This window comes from Neodiprion virginianus, chromosome 1 (assembly GCF_021901495.1).
Source record: "Neodiprion virginianus isolate iyNeoVirg1 chromosome 1, iyNeoVirg1.1, whole genome shotgun sequence".
Taxonomy (NCBI): domain Eukaryota; kingdom Metazoa; phylum Arthropoda; class Insecta; order Hymenoptera; family Diprionidae; genus Neodiprion; species Neodiprion virginianus.
Genome location: NC_060877.1, coordinates 4,532,645 through 4,549,647, shown reverse-complemented (window position 1 = coordinate 4,549,647; position 17,003 = coordinate 4,532,645). Strand labels below are relative to the sequence as shown.

General features: G+C 34.4%; 3 protein-coding genes and 1 long non-coding RNA gene across 7 annotated transcripts; 2 read left to right on the top strand and 2 right to left on the bottom strand.

Annotated features, from left to right (window-relative positions):
* Positions 1-308: 308 nt before the first annotated feature.
* LOC124308149 (mitochondrial transcription rescue factor 1) lies at positions 309-1,511 on the top strand. Its single transcript, XM_046770558.1, has 4 exons — positions 309-514; positions 696-832; positions 995-1,067; positions 1,147-1,511. Exons 1-4 carry the CDS (start codon positions 311-313, stop codon positions 1,348-1,350), a joined length of 618 nt encoding a protein of 205 aa, XP_046626514.1. The 5' UTR covers positions 309-310; the 3' UTR covers positions 1,351-1,511.
* A 1-nt stretch (position 1,512) lies between these two features.
* LOC124308087 (kinetochore-associated protein 1) lies at positions 1,513-12,590 on the bottom strand. The gene is made up of 32 exons (XM_046770440.1): positions 12,038-12,590; positions 11,705-11,946; positions 11,398-11,514; positions 11,138-11,261; positions 10,898-11,049; positions 10,568-10,767; positions 10,016-10,482; positions 9,744-9,929; positions 9,208-9,629; positions 8,915-9,083; positions 8,726-8,821; positions 8,451-8,642; positions 8,238-8,368; positions 8,039-8,144; positions 7,622-7,865; positions 7,409-7,547; positions 7,154-7,308; positions 6,862-7,071; positions 6,611-6,648; positions 6,182-6,477; positions 5,937-6,094; positions 5,649-5,852; positions 4,917-5,032; positions 4,703-4,812; positions 4,482-4,603; positions 4,014-4,390; positions 3,563-3,927; positions 3,278-3,466; positions 2,932-3,163; positions 2,498-2,800; positions 1,826-1,909; positions 1,513-1,661 (listed from the first exon to the last, which is right to left on the bottom strand). Exons 1-32 carry the CDS (start codon positions 12,353-12,355, stop codon positions 1,608-1,610), a joined length of 6,318 nt encoding a protein of 2,105 aa, XP_046626396.1. The 5' UTR covers positions 12,356-12,590; the 3' UTR covers positions 1,513-1,607.
* On the top strand, positions 12,585-13,590 carry LOC124308171 (uncharacterized). Its single transcript, XR_006908934.1, has 2 exons — positions 12,585-12,876; positions 13,208-13,590. It is a non-coding gene; the product is annotated as an uncharacterized LOC124308171 (long non-coding RNA).
* Positions 13,441-16,064, bottom strand: LOC124308128 (protein N-lysine methyltransferase METTL21D-like). Of its 4 annotated transcripts, none has more exons than XM_046770528.1 (4): positions 15,824-16,064; positions 14,857-15,127; positions 14,573-14,762; positions 13,441-14,378 (listed from the first exon to the last, which is right to left on the bottom strand). In XM_046770528.1, exons 2-4 carry the CDS (start codon positions 15,102-15,104, stop codon positions 14,127-14,129), a joined length of 690 nt encoding a protein of 229 aa, XP_046626484.1. In that variant the 5' UTR covers positions 15,105-15,127; positions 15,824-16,064; the 3' UTR covers positions 13,441-14,126. The 4 variants fall into 4 exon arrangements, with proteins under 4 accessions (XP_046626484.1, XP_046626493.1, XP_046626475.1 ...); XM_046770537.1 differs by lacking the exon at positions 15,824-16,064 and adding an exon at positions 15,543-15,764; XM_046770519.1 differs by lacking the exon at positions 15,824-16,064 and adding an exon at positions 15,512-15,763.
* Positions 16,065-17,003: the final 939 nt, after the last annotated feature.

Below are 17,003 nucleotides of genomic sequence, written 5' to 3'. Positions count from 1 at the left end.
GATTAAATGTACTCGCTAACAACAGCGGTGCTTCAAAGTGCTTATGCCCTAGCATTGACAAAAACTAAACGAGCTACAATTTTTTGTTCTCTTTTTTCTGTTATTATTCTTATCCTCCCTCGCTTCAAAACTTTTAGCATATTCGATAAACGTGATGAGCTACATATGAATCGTTGATATGGAATTCGCAAAGAATAATCTCGGCGTCACGTCACATCGCAATGTTTTCGAGAAGTCGTTACCACTGCCAGTCTGTGCAATGGTGATATTCCTAGGATCGAAGCGAAAACTGTCCGTAACATAACCTAAAATGTTGTGTAGACGACTAATATTTTCAGTATTAGAAAAAAGGTATTTATACTCGGGGGTGCAGGCGACCTATGTAACTTTTCGATATACAGATAAATGTTGTAATTTAAAACAATCAATCATTTGCAATGACATTACCAGCCGAGAACGTAACCTAAAAATTATAAAAAGATTCAAACACGCAGGAAAAAAATCGAATGCAAAGGTACAGTCGATTTCTATAACATCTGCTATACTACTGAATTAATTAACTCGGTAATTATACCGTGCATTTGTGACGGCAATTATTGTAATTGTCAAAGCTGCGATCTCTTACAAAATTGAAATATGTTCCATTTTCAAATGTAGAATAAAATGCTTTCTTGTATGTATTCACGTGGATATAGCAATCTGAAGAAGACGACGATGAAGATGATGATGATGTTGCTACGCAGCAAGATAAAACTTTACCTACAATATCCGTGCGCGTAACATCTCTTCGTGCAGATCTTCTACTCAAAGCTGGATTAAATATTGCTAGAAAGTAAGCAGTAATTGGAGTTTGTTCTTTGCTTATGCTCAGTGACAAATTTATATACAGCAATTCAATAGAGCTTGCACTTCCTATGGAAATAATTTTTTAACAGTGTATAAATTTCATTCAGTTACTGATCTTATTACAAAGTTTGCTAATGTTTTTCAACAGTAAAGTGGAAACGGCATTCTACGAAAGCAAGATACGAGTTAATGGGAAGAAACTATTAAAGAAAAGCAGTCAGGTTGGACCAATTTTATTCTTCAAGTGTGATATCGTTCCTAAATATTAATAATTTGCTCGTTTCTTTTACACTATTGTAGGTGTACATTGGGGATGAAATCGATTTGATACGTGGCCCTAGTCCTACGAACCCAAATTTTTTATTGGTTTCACGAGTTCAGTTGTTAGATGCGAAAGGAGATAATGAAAATGAAAATATACGTGTTAAGTTAACGAGACATAAATCTTTAGTTATTGAAAATTACGATGAACCTTGGAAACCAACAGCATCTACCGACAGCTAAGCTGACTTCACCAATAATTTGAACCTTAAATTTCTCAATTAAATATCTTATAGAGTAATAGATCCAATATTCAGAAAAAAAATTATGATTCATCTTTAGGTAGCATCTAGGAATTAGTCTAATTGTACTAATTCTAATAATGTATTTTTAATTTTTTTTTATGTACAATTTATTCAAGTTACATAAAAAAATATAATTATAATTTTCTGATCTATGTCACATTACATTCATATTCACATGTTATTAACATTGTAGGTTCACTCATTTTTCGTCACGTCCGATTGTACCAATTTTTCCAATATACGCACCGACTGGAAATCACGAACATTAAAATTAAAAAAGTCTATACGCTAGATTCAAAATTTTAATCCTTCAGAAATATACTTTAGTCTCATAACTAAATGATATATTTTAGGGACAAATAAAAAGATTTATCGTTACAAAATAATTTTATGTTAGAGGTAGGGTCACTTACATGTGAAACCGTGAGAATTCCCTTTTCTAGAAGAGCACGGAGGTCGTCTATAACTTTAAACACATCACAGGATGAGCTTATTGTCTGAAAAGTGAAATATGACAGTTAGCCATAACAATTTCACAATCAAACTGCACCTTTCAGAGTAAAATTAAAATAACATAATGGTGGTTATTTTATAAGAATACAGCTTAGTAAATATGCACCGGAATATTAAGAATTTTTACCAAATTTTCCCTGCAATTCATATACTTATCATATTCCATATACTAATATCAAATTCTAACAATTGAATATGAAGCCATTCAACAAATACGTTCTATTTGGGGGGGGGGGGCTGAAAAGTGTGTCGTTTGGTTTTTGTCTATAGAATTCGTGTTTTGGCACCAGAGATCCCTAGAGAAAGAAATCAAGGGGTGCCTATCTTTTCACTGCCTAGCAACAAAATCCTTTCCATGATTCAAAATTTACATTTTTAATACCTCGAATATGTTTTATTATAAACAATCTTACCAACAGATCGAATTATGAATCAATAGACCCAAAAGACAGAGGGGAGTCGAGATCTGTGACTTATTTTCGGGGCTATTGTTACATGAGAGGGAAGGATCTAAAATCGTTTAGAAAATAACGAAAATATTTGTTGAATGGCCCCTACTGTCATTCTCTTACCTTTACAACGAAATCCACATCATTCTTATTCAGAAATGGTAAAATTGCAGCAGCAAGTTCAGGATGATTTGTCTCAAAACAAACTTTTATGATCGGCTCAAGATTTAATTTGTTTGCTACAGGACACGAGTGCAAGAGACAAATTGATGTCACACATTCGTCGAACTGCTTTGAAGAAAGAACAGTATCTGTTTTCCTGAATGGTTCCCAAATTATTACTTCCCAAGCCTTAGTATAGCCCTTACAGCCTATCGTGTAGCTTACAGTTGATAGTTTTGGCAAAATTTTTTCTAGTTCTCTGATCTGCAAAGAAAAATACAATAATTTAGCAGATTTGCAGATGAAATTTAACAGAGTTGCAAAGAAGTAATTTACATGAGGAAATAAACAGATGATAACGAGTAGGTATAATTAGATGAATATGTTATACATACCATACACATTTTTGCCATAGCACTTAATGCCCCATCCCACAAAGTATAATCTTTTATTCCAAAATCCAAGCACATTTGCAAAATGAGAACGAGTGCCTCTGGTAAATGTGCATGACTTCTAAACAACATTTGCACCAGTTCCAGTTTTGGAGAACTTTCAAATCCATGCATACTGAATGTAAGTCCTAGTCTTTCCAATTTACTTATATATTGCAGTGATTTCATGTACAGTCTGAAAATTAGTACAAACATTGTGTGATCAGCATGTATAATGGAATGGATTTGTGACAATGTATATTTAGAAAGGCAACACTGATATATTAGATATATTAAATAATTGAATTACTTGATACTTCGCAAGTCTCGTTTAGTGAGGTCTTGTACTGTTGCCGAATCAGTAATGGACAAGAGTACACTTAGAGCTCGGAATTGAATTCCGGGTCTAAAGGAAGCATCGTTTGTCATATCAAACCCAATGTTGATCAAGTAATTTGCAGACATCACTTTATCTCCCCATTCAAGCAGATAGCATGCCCTGTGCAACAAATATTATTTCAGCAAAAATCAAGTGTATCCAATAATTTTTCAATTTTTTTAAAAACACTTTCATTTTTGTTTGACTACAATGTACCTCAGCAGATTATCGTCATTGACGATATTGTCTTCAGTTTGAGACGTTATAGCAGCAATGTTATAAGTGATGCTGTCATCCAATTTCGAACCACTGTCGCTAGGTTGTAACCATTCCTCAAGTAATTCTAATCGAAGTTGTATGATGTTGAGGGAAAAAAGTTTTCCAAGTGCATTCACAGCAGAATTAACATCAGGTCTGTTCTCAGTAGCTCCCCGACATCTTAGTACTATATTTTGATCCATGTATAGCCTACGAACAAGTCGCTCTGGAGAAAGGACCAGTTGCAGATAATCGCTACTACCTAATCCATGTGTATATAAAATGTGTTTAGCGGTAAGTTGTAGATATTTAAATTTGATTTTCTGTGGAAAAAAATGGTTTTTGTGTACTATTAATACCAAAAAATTGGTCACTGTTAAAATATTCAGATAAATTTAGCTCTGCTCACCTCTATCATTGCTTCGTCGGACTGTGCTGATGCTTGAGCCCACTTCTGAGCATGAGCATAACACTCTTGGGCAGCTGCTGCTTGATCTGCCCCTGGTGGGGTATGATTAATGACATAGTAAAGAGCAGCCATGCCATAATAAAGAGCATGCTGATCTTCCATATGTCGAATACACTTTTTAATATCTTCGAGCAGAGCAGGATTCTTTAAATGGACCACCCATTCACTGGAATTTCTTGTTTTTGACTCATCTTTCAAGCCCCAGACTTGTGATACACTTCCTTTTATAGCCACTGAACAAATTACATAAACTTGCAAGTTCAATACTGTGGCTACTTCTAGCCATTTTTTGTAAGTCGATAAATTCAATTCTGGTGCTGAAATTTCAATAATTTGGGTAATTAATTTCCACTCAGTATAGCATATACTTGGATAGGGTAAATTTAATCTTGCAATTGTCGAAATTACTTATTAATTTCCACTGGTCAATTTTTGGCAGGAAAGGAAATCTCCATTTTGCTATTGTTGGCAGAGAATTATTCTCTGAGCACAGCTGGGCCCATTCTTCACATTCTATCTGTGTTGGGAGGCTGGAATATAAATATTAAGGAAATACGTTGATTTCCGCGATTATTATATTCATTCTATTACGTACGATATATTCTTTTTTTGTAAAAAACATAACTCACCCATATCGAAAATAGTTTTGTAAAAAACAAAGGTGATTTAATAGCTGTTCGTTATTGTCCCCAAGTAATTCCATGATTAAAAGAAACACTTCATAGTGATAAAAATTAATCTGCAATAAAACGTTAATGAATTTTTAATGGTTTATTTTTCATTTTGGAATTATTTGAAAGTTAATTTATACATAAATAGCAAATAACGATTCTCTAAACAAACCTTCGGCCATAAAGTTGCAAGATGATTCTTCATGGCCAATTTGTCTTCTATCATAGCAGCAACTTGCTTGCAGTTCTTTTGAAGCGTAGTAATGTCATCCTCGTTGATTTTTAATTCTAAAGTATTATATATTATATACGAAATAATGAACATATATTCTGCAGTAAAAAATATTAAAGTATAAATCGACAATTTCAATGGGGAAGTTTCATGGAAAAAATTTTTGCTTTTCATACATGCATAAAGTGAAGCAGTTTGCAGTTGAAGGATTGCACGGCAAAATAGTGTAAGTGCCGTCATTATATTTTTCAGGAGAGTAAAAAAAACTGTCCCAAAATTTGATTGATCAATTTATAACTGGAATCAAAAAGTACTTTTCAGTCGTGCAATCTCTTTCTTTTTATAACTTCGCGAATAAATTTTTGTCAGCCATATCGTTTTGCAAGGACGCGTATATGGATTTTAAACAGTTTTTCAAGGAAAAAACACGTATATTTCATATTTTAGCACTTACACCGTTTTGCCGTGCCACCCTTCAGTTGTAGATACAATTTAGCATAAGTGACCTCATGCTAAGACACAGTACCTTTTTCAACCAGCCGATTATTTTCTTTGACTTTGTTTCAAACGAAAAAAGAAAACAAATGACGAAATTATCATTTCCCAAACTACTAAAATCTGAAATTAAAAGAAAAATTCATGCAACTTCCCTACCGAGGGACTTTTGCTCACCGTTTTCGCCGTTCGATTCTACCACTTTTACTTTAGGATTCCAGTGCTTCAACAACACATCAAGATACAAGATGTAACATTCATCAAAGTCGAATTCAAAATCAGCGCAGAACTCCTTGAGTAAATTGACAAATCCCGGTATCTCAGAGCGCATAAGTCGTTCCAAAATATATTGCTTGCCCTTTGTATCACTGGTAAATATTTCTGTACGCAAAAATTATCCTTCTAAATTTAACCGGATCAAATTAAATAATGAAAGTACATTATCAAGAGACAAGACATTTTTACCTTTATGATGAATACCATAATCATGTAGTTTTCGTTCCCAATAATGACGCACACGAAAGTGTGTGAAGTAATTTATATGCACGTCATTTTTTGACAAGCGACAATATTCATAACCAAGATCTGCTACTGCACGTAGTCGTGAATAATCTGTTTGGTATCTGGTAAGTATGAGAACAAGTTTTAATGATACTAAAATTGACTGCTGTTCAGTGCTCAAACAAGCATTCCCAAAATGATTCACTTACGTTTTGCAAGCTGATGTTAGCCATTTGAGAGACTCTTGCTCGGAAAACATGTAAAGACAAGACAAGCCCGACTGCAGATCCAATGTACGAGCACTGATTATTCTGTGCAGTAATGTTCGCAAGCAGTTGTCTCGAACTGGTTTAATAGCAACAACAATTTCTTCTTTTACAGTGGTTATGGAAGAGCAATGGGATATTAAAGTATTTAAAATCTGAAGTAAAAAGAGGTTGTAACGTTCCTTCGGGATAGCTTTTACTTTGTTTACTAGACTAATGAGTCTATCTGAGCAATCTGTCTGAAATATTAAAATTCATTACTCATAATTTTTGTCTCAATGAATCGTGTTGTTTAACCTAGTGAAAGCATGTCTAATGTTGAGTAAATTTTTATTTTTTTCTTGACTGTTGAAATATACCTCAGATACACACCTCAACCATAACAATGGGGCCTGTATACTGCCATTTATCTGAAAATAGACGTTTCCTTCTTATATCAATGTAAAGTTGAAGTGTCAGATGATATAATAATCATATTCAGGATACACAGTTTGCGTGAATAGTATTAATGTAAAAAATTTTGACAATCCTCCGTCAGTCGGAAATGTGTTCTTACACAACTCGAAATGATCAATGAAATATGATTAAATATTGGGTAGTATAATATTTTGAATTATACATACAGGATGAATAAAGTTGAAACGCTTCCACGAAGAACGGTAAAATCATTTCGTTAGAACACATTGCAGAGTCTGTATAGATTTTGTATAATCTCCACTTCAGTTTATCAGCTACTTCATTTCTCATTTCTGTTCCATCAATGTATAGATTGCTAGTTAAGTTGGAACTCATATTACTCCAGACCGTTGATAGTAAAATCCCTGACAGTTCTCCTGAAGTACAATAAAATAGTTGGAATGTGAATAGTCAGAGACTGTTAGAAAGTAACAGACAAGCAAATAACTATATACAAACCAATTGTACAATTGTCTAAAGCGGATGTGGACATGTGTTTCAGATGGTGTATTATTCCCAACTCTTCGATTTTCAAATCAAATATAAAAATTTGGCATAATTTCTTCACGTAATGACATTCGTTAGCTGGGAAGGAACCAACCTCTTTCACTGCTCTGATAAACAACATTAATGTTTTCAAGAAAATCTGTTTGACACGTTTTACAAATATATTAGTAACATGATACTTTGCACTATTGCAACTATTCTGCTTACTCGATATAAAACTTGAGTACTTCTATATTGCGGCTAATCTCAAGTAACAAACATATCGCTGAAATTCGTGGCAATCGTAAAAGATCCGCTATCCTCCCAGCTCTCTTATACATGGTCCATCCAGATAATGTTTTATTATCTAATTATGGGAGCACAAAATTAATTACTGAACATGCACAAGGATGTATACCTAGATCAAGTCAAAATGCTTACCATTGCACAACTGTTCGAGATAGTTTTTTAGAATAATTTCACGATCAGTCTGATATTCTGTTAAGGTTACAACCAATCCAAATTCTTTACGCAGAAGACATATAGATTTTAATTCAGATGCAGTGATCAAGATATCCTCACGCATGAATCTATCAAAATTTAGTGTGGATATTGGAATATTTCTCAACTTGTCTTGGACTGAGGATATTACTTCTGCATAATAATCGGCACTATTGTTCATTTCCTAAAAAAAATTGGCAAAGATTTGAAAGTTATAATATTTTAATTACTAAAGCTGAAATCATTACAGACAAATAGATAAATAATGTTGCCCATAATTTGGGGACTCCTTATGGAATTCGCGTACAAAGAAAAACAATCGTAGTGAGATTATACGAAATTGTTAAAACAAATTACCTGGAATCTTAGACAAATGCTTATGTAATTTATAACTTGGTTGCAACAATATGCTGCATCATCACAAGGCAGATTATTCAGTACATACATCATTTGCATCAGATCACTAAAATTTTTTAACAAAATAAGTAAAAAATTACTTAAATCATTTTCAAGAAACCAATGTTCGAATTATGAGCATACAAAGTTTCAAGCATACCCTTTGTTCAGAAAGAAATTGACGCAGAAGGAAAAAGCTCTAGTCTTGAACGAATGATTATTTTTTGTCACTTCATACAAATCTTCAAGCCATCCATCACGGTTTTGTTTTACCATATATTGGGGCAATATCTGAAATTGGGAACAAATTCCAAGTCGTATAATAACCAGAATTCCAGTTCGATGAAACAAGACAGAAAGATTTTATACTTACATCTGTGACACCTATGTGTTGATAGCCATATTTCTTCAATATCACTTTTAACGCAACTGAATTTCGTTCATTTCTTATAGTAGAAACCAAGGAATGCTTAATGGAGCTGCTAGCATCAACTAACGCCAATATTGTAGGACTCCATGGTACAGACGCTTTCTTCAATATATCCACAACTTGTTGCAATCGGGTCTATAAAAGTACAATAATTTCCTATCTATATGTATATAGATTTAATTCTATCAGAATCACTAACAGTTTTATGAATGGTTTACCTCTACATTGTGTATACAAGCAACAACACTAGCTATCTTTTGTTCCCATGGGGCTTCTTGCCAATACCACCATTCCTTTGTGGATTTCAGTGTTTTCTACATTATAAATTGAAATATGATAAGATATGATAAGATGTAATAATATAATAATCACACGTCCTATTTTCACGTGCAAAATACAACACACACCTGAATATAGAGTATCAATACATAATCATTCTTTAACGAATGATTAAGCATGTATTGATGTAGAAAGCTTTCGACAAAATGACCAACTTCTTGGGGATATACTTTGCTTAACAGCAAATGTGCTACTTCTATGGGCTCTCCCATATATGCTTTGATTTCTACAATCAATCTAAAATGAATGCATCAAACAATTATTGTTTTAGTGGTTTCAAATTATGCTGCTGATATAAAGATCATTAGTGGTACAACTACAAAATAATATTAATAACATTGTATTATGCATATATATAAACCTGTGATTCTTTTTGAGTTCCATCAAATCGGTCAAGGCTTGAATAATATCAGTTAGATGTTGTAATGGTGAATGTTCAGTCGTGTATTGTTGATGTAAAAGTGAAAATGATTGAGATTCATCAAGATTAAGCAGCTTTATAAAGCTTTTGCAGAAATTGAGTCCATTCCTTGGCCAGTTGTTTGGATCATATTTTTCAAATAATTTCGCCCGTTTGTTTCCCCATGTAACTATTTCTGACAAACCATCGGGAAAAACGGATAGAACGGAAGGCACAAAGTGAAGCAGCCATGGCCATAAGTCATGCTGGACCAGTCTATCTGGAATAATCTCCAACATGTCTCTAACGACTTCTGTGGTCATAAATTCCGCTAAAGTGGAGCAATGTCGTACCCATATCAGAGCTGCAACTTTCAATTCACTCTGGAAAAAGTTAATATTTTATTGTATTTTTAATCTCATTGAAGTTATTAAGCTAAACACGTAGTGTAAAAGCACATGAAGTAATGAATGAAGGTATTTTTTGTAAAAACTTACATTCATGAGATAACTTTTACACATATTACATAAATCTGCTTTAAAAAACTGGGCCCAACTGCCAATATCCTCGTTATACGTCACAGTATTTTCCCTAGTTTGATGAATCATTTCATAAGTTTCAATTCTGAGTAAGGTACTGTTCAGGGTAAACAGGTATGTGGCTATCAGAACATCACTTTTTTTCTAAAAAATAATCCATTCGTACAATGGTTCAAAACAATCTGCCATAAAACAAATGTAATTCCTTCATACATATGAGTATGCATTACCTCTGCTGCATCTTTCATCAAACGATGTTGTGCATACGAGACCAGCTGCTTGGCATGTTCAATGTCAGAAGTGATGGTGTTGTAACAATATTTAAAAATATCTTCAACGTTTTCAATTTTATCAAGAGTATTGAACAATGCATTCAATACGTTTGTCCTCTCACTGTAGTCTGTGACAGAATATAACTGCTGTGAAAGTACAGTGGCCCTAGCACAGTGAATTGCATTCAAACTCAGGTGAAACCTCTTGGCAAAACTTTCAGCCTCATGATATTGGCCACGCTTCAATAATCTCTGCATTCGAAATTCCGGCAATTTATCTTCCACTACTTTTACTTTAATGGTGTCGATAACTGGTGAAGTCTTGCTGGCTCCTTCTAAAAATACTATTTCATCCATAGAACTGGTATCCAAGCTGACCAAATAGGTCATTGTTGGAACTTCAAGATTGAATTTAACTTCAAAACCTGAAGGTATTTTAAATAGAGTACAATTTTAGACTAACGATAAATTTAATATCTCATAATAAAATATTTTTCATGCAGTACGTACCAGGAAACGAAACAAGCTGCATAAATGTAGTTGCACTACCTGATTTTGCCACTAAGAGAATAAGAATTCGAATCGGGCAATCGGGCTGGTCTTCCATAATTTCTATGTCTGAAGCACGTCCATCCCAAACTTTTTTTGCAAGAAGCGTTGAAGAACAAACAACATTTATAGCTCCGTCTGTACGTAGACATAGTAATAATCTGAAGTTAAAAAAGAGAAAGATGAAAAATTGCGATTTTTGAACCGCACTGAAAATCGGAGAATATTTAACAAAAACCGTAGATCTTGTGTATCCATACTTATGAGGTAGTTTTAAAAATTTCATCTCACCTAGTATGTTTAAAACATTGTACTTTGACATATTTGTAGGGTAAAGCATTCAATGAACAAGAACGCCCGCTTGGCCAAATGGATAACAGATTGTTACGAATCATAACTATAGATTGTTTTTCATCCAAAGCACCAATTTTGCTAAATATGACCTGAAATTTAAAATAAATTTAACTATCAATAGTGACATTTTGCATTCGAAAAAATTAACTACCCAAATCTAACAACACATTGCATTACTTCTTGAGGATTGTTTTCTCTGAACAATGGAGAACACTGAACGGTCAGTGTAAGTTCTTCAAGCTGTGCAACATCATCCACATCAAGCACGGAATCCATAACTTCCTCAGTGAATCCTGATAATCTGGAAATAAATATGTGTATACTAGATAATTATTATACCAAGCAAATCACTCTCTCTTCAGAAAAGTTTGTATGAAAATATGAAGATCACTAACAACTATAAGATAAATTAGTGGACATAATGTATTAATTAATACCTGTAAATGTGTCCTTTTGAAGTAACGAGTAATAAATCTGGGACATCGTTGAAACTGTCTTCCAAGAAAATGTTCAATATAACTTCATCTGGCTTGTGGTGATCCTGAATAACATGCCTGACGAAATTAATGAGCTTATTAAATTTGATGCTGTGTATAGTTTAAAATAATGCATACACGTGCTTAAAAAAACTCTGTGGATGTACGCGCGTCGTCATATCTTTTGATGTCTCTCCGTGAATAGCTATGGTAATAAAAAAAAACAAAGAGGATGGCGTTCAATAATTCTTGAAACTAACATATTTACCTGAAGAAAACCAATCGCCCATCAGCTTCCAGATTCAAACAATACAGAGTTCCGTCAGTTGAAGTGACGAACAAAAAGGACAAGTCCTTCGAGAGACAAAAAGATGTTATTATAGTATCAAACCCAATACACACTCTCATTCCTTGGCTTGTAGTACTATTAAATACAGTAATCGACTTATCTACCACTACGCATAGTGTAGAGTTCTGTATAGATGCAATAACCTTTGGGTTCTCGAGGACCTGAACAAATAGAATAATTGTTACATAAAAGTTTGCAAAGAAAATTCATATTTTATTAAACGCATGTATAGATAAATAATGAATCGAGAACCTCGCTGTCGGCTTCGATAGTGGCAAGGGTAGTTGTTTCGTAAACAGAATCAAAGCTCTCTGCCACGGTTCGGCTGACTCCAAAATTGACAGTTTCATCTTCAGTATCAAATCCTGAGGATATCTTGTTCCACAGAGCCATAGTTTTATTCAGTAACCCTGACAGAGTTTCTACGAAAACATATCTTTTCACATTCACTAAATTGGCCACTTCAGTAAATATTATCAATGAAATCACTGAAAGTAAACTTTTAAAAACTTTTGCCAAGCAGACCGTTGGTTGAAGTTTGAATTTCGACAAGATAGTATTATAGTCCATTCCAAATATATCAAGTGGATCAGTGTTCTATGCTTCGTTTTACAAATCTTCATTCTTTATTGGACAAAGCGCGCAGATTATATTTCGTCTAACTGTAATTGAAATACGTAGTCATATTGCTAAAGCATCTTGGGGTTATGAAATGTGAGCCGATTTTAGCTGCAAATCGTTAATCGTGGTGGTGCTGTTAAACGTAAGTTGTCAATCTGACCATAGTTTGAGATAACTCGTGGTGCTCCCGACAACGGTGGCAACAGCGATTGCAGGTTCTCCTTTTAACTGCGTAATTAACACATTTAAATTTCAACATGCAACTTTGTATCAATGAACGTCACGTCGGTTATTTTATGTAACCTTATTTCCACCCACGATATGACCACATGTTGAACACGCTGTCCTATACGCTCCATACTTGATTACACGAGTGAGGGTTAGAAACCACTTCTTGATATAGAAAATAAAAAAATATCGGAAATGGGTTATAATACAGGGATGAAGTTATATGTATAGTGTACTTATAGGTATGTAACTTATGTACATACTTGCAAGATACATAACTAAATTTTCATCAACAAAAAGGGGGCTGATGCAGAAAATCAATATTTTCATGCTTCAATTTAGGTTAAATTTTTGAGGCTTATATAAAGCTAGTTCATTTTTATCAACAAACAGACTTTTTCGTATAAAAATAATATTTGTCATTTATTTGTTTGAAATTAGAAAATGTACAATTGTTATGAATACTTGAGTACATGTTGCAACAACACCCAATAAACTTTGTGTAAACACTATCACAAAAGTAATAGAAAATTAAATTTCAAAATAATCTAGATATTTTTTTTACCTTTACAGCTCTGCACACATACCTCACTATCACACATGGGATACTGAAAATTTCTCTAGATTTAGTTTCAGACTGTTCCTAATAGCGTATTCAGATATCTGATCGACTTCACGAAATATTTTTGTTAACCCTTAACGCAATAGCTTCGTGGAAGACAAGCTTTTCATTCATACTGATCTTAACTCATATGTTAATCTCTGTGACAAATCAATTTCTATTTTATAAAATAAATGTTCTTTTCCCATTCAGGCATAAGCGATTATGTTTTACACTGTTGGTGAGATTGAATTCCCTAAGTTCAGATGTGAACCATCTAGAATTGGAGAAATATTCAAATTTTTTAACCAACACCGAAGAGTAACTAGAGCCATATGTAACTTGTAAAAAATATTCCTGAGATTTAAAGATATTTCAAAAGTATGACCATTATCCTTGAAACACCACATAGGTAACCAATCATGTTATGAAACTTTTGAGACAACACAATCAGATTCTATGAATCTTGGAGATTTTAGCCACAAACCACGTCAATATGCAGTCATACAAATATGTTAATAATCCAAAGCTCTGAAATAGATATGTACATTACATTATTATAAGTTTGAGATAGTTACTTTATGTTGAAAATATCCATAAATCCGAGTGAATTACCATGACTTCTATGTGGTGATTTTTCATTACCAAGCATTCAATTTACGAACACATGTGAGAAATAAATTAATGTTTATTTCCTTTCTCCAATTATTAGAGAGTTTATTATTTCCCTATCCGTTCCAATTCATTATATTTGTGCATATTTCATCATACCATAAAATTTATGCCCGCTAAGTCGCATTAAAAAAAATAAAAAATCATAGAGATTTCTTTGCATGAAACAGAAAATTACCACCTGTAATTCTCATATTGACATCAGCTACCTTTACTTGATTACTGAGTTTCTTTTTTGTCCTTTGACGGTAGCGTCAGTTTAAGCACACGTATGTCATGACTAGAGTAGGTGGGGTGTTGTTCTGACAACATTACTGGAGTAATTTTAAACCTCTTCTTAATCGCTTCAACAAATTGGCTCCAAACTGGTTTCTGATTTGGTGTGTCTCTCTCTTCCTGTGAGAGTAATGCGTACGTGTCATTTCTAGCTCCACATAGTCTCTCTAGCGTATCAAGAAGTGGTTCTATTGACTGAAATGTTGAAAACATATCAACACAATTCAACAAAATCATACAATGATAAGGTACACCACAAACAGTACGGTGTGTAGAATTTGAACACTCAATCTCAGGGCAATGATACAATGCGAGCATTGAATTTATAGGTATCCATTGTCGTTTTGAAAACAAACATACGTTATTTTCAGCTGTTGATATGTCTTTACCTCTGTGTAATACACGCAATCTGCCAGTAAGATGATTTCAGGCTTAAAATCTATTTCAGCATGTTTACTCCAATCAAGTTCTTCAGCTCGAGCAGATCCACCAGACTGTTTCCACAGATCTTTGTTCATTTCAATATTCTTATTCAGCGCTGGCAGTACATTGGCAAGGTCTGTGAGAACAACTTCAGCCCTGGAATCATTATAACTAATATATCACAAAACAAAGCAGCAAAGTCTTGTTTTTAATCATCAGATCATAATATACGAATGTAACAATGTCATACCCAAGACATGCAGCGGTCATTCCAACGCAGCCAAGACCCGCGCCTAATTCAAGTACTTTCTTACCAGCAAGCCAATTTTTTCCTAGTCTGTTTTCACTGCATAATACGTCAAGATATTTTGCCAAAACTAACGAAGCATCCCACACGACACAACTAACGTCGCCAACTTCTTTTTGATACAATGTCAACGTAACGTTTCGACTTTCCAGTTCAAACTCGCGTGTAAAAACGTCGTCCTCTTTGTCCATTGCAGAATTTCAATCACGTATACCTTTTGAAAAAATCAGCTTTCTTGAAAATCATATAATGTCAATCAGAATCCGCCCATGATTACAAATGTGGTTAACAATGACCCGCGATTTAGGAAAAAATTTATACAATGTGAATAACATTTTTACAGCGAAAAGTCTACAATAGGAAAAATAACGAACAAAATTGATTAGTAAGCAATACGGAAAATAATGAGATTGAGTGAAAGCAGGAGCATGCTTAACCTGCAACTACATTTCGTCAAAGACGGTAATTACTTCTGCGAGTAAATTTGTTTTATAATTCATCTATAAAATGGAGAAAGAAAATCAGTGAACAATGTGTGGTTAATAATGAAATAAATAATTGATAAAGCGTCATTTTAAATTGTATTATGTCAACAAACCGAAAACAAAAAAGCAACGAAATCGCCGTACACGCTGGTAGATGTGTACCGGATTCGAAATATACAGAAAACTCTACTTCTATAGAGCCTTCTAAGAAAAGGAAAATCTACTTTTTCGAAGAAACAAAAATGATAATTGGCGAGTCAAAACATTTAACATCGCAAAAAATCGGGGAAAATTATGATTTACATCCTTCAAGTTTGCGAGCATAATTCGGATGCTCGACCACTGCCTGCATCTCAGTAACGCGCTTATATGAACCAGATACAATCTACTAATGCCATCTTACAGGTACTACATATATTACGTACGCATTATCTGGTTCATGTATCTCGTACGTATGTATGTGCATACATACATGCCGTTGAGTAAGGATGCAGAAGGGCTTGAGGGCATTAGCCTGTAGGATACTAAATGAAAAGTTGAGAAAATCCCATTCAAGAGATATCCTTAATTAAGTGGTCGGAGATTCATACTTCTCCTGACGTCGCAGGTTACGGCAATGCTATAAACATTTGATCGCGTTGCGCGTAGCTTACGTGGTGTTTTCACCCGGCCGTGAGACCATAGAGATAATATATAAAATAGAGCATGAGCAACGGCTTAACGTCCCGTGAACGGATTCGAAACGGTTCTCTAAAGAACAGAAGATAATAATTCTCCCGCTCTCTCTGTCGCTCTACCCATCGAGTTGGGGCCACGAGAGGGGAAGATAACCTAGGCAGGCGCGTGCAGCTACTCCCACTCCGTGGGAAGAGCGATGAGGGGCGGGGGATTATCATCTTCCGTCTTTCAGAAAACAGACTTAAATCTCTTCCGAGCGTCGTGCGGCGTCAGTCGTTTACGAGCAACCGGAGTGGAATCACGTGCTCTCAGCATCAGTTCACCATTCAGACCGCGTTGTGCAGGTTGTGTCACGTTGTTCGATCAGAGTATTTCCACCATACTCATACCTATATGAATATTACACGAGAAGCAGCGTGTAGCCTGAAGGAAAACTGAGTTACTGAAATAAAAAGATTCTGCGAAAGTTGAAGGTGAATTTCGTGTCCCGAGTTTTCATTGTTTTGTGTAACTTCCGATTTCAGTGATGTCTATTTTTGTCTCTGTGCGTCGAGTGTCAATATTATTTTTTTTTTTTGCTGATTTTCGGCAAATGCGCAGTTGCATTGTTAGCAAGTTTATTCAGTCGGTTTAAACAGACAGCCACAGCACAAAACGTGAGTGTAGAATCGAGTGTTATTGCGGTGCGGATTTTTGGATTAAAAGAGATTAGTGAAGATATGAATTATGTGAAAAGTGCGTCGCGTCGCCAATCAACCTGAGATGCTACAAGAACTACTACATGTAGAAGTGTGGAGCAGCCCAGAGTCGAGGTAACTATACTTATTTTAATTATTGATTGATAATTCAAGGTGGTACATATAAAACCGAACTTTTGTTCTTGCATAACGTGCAATGGATATGAAACTAGACAACAGTAATAATTAA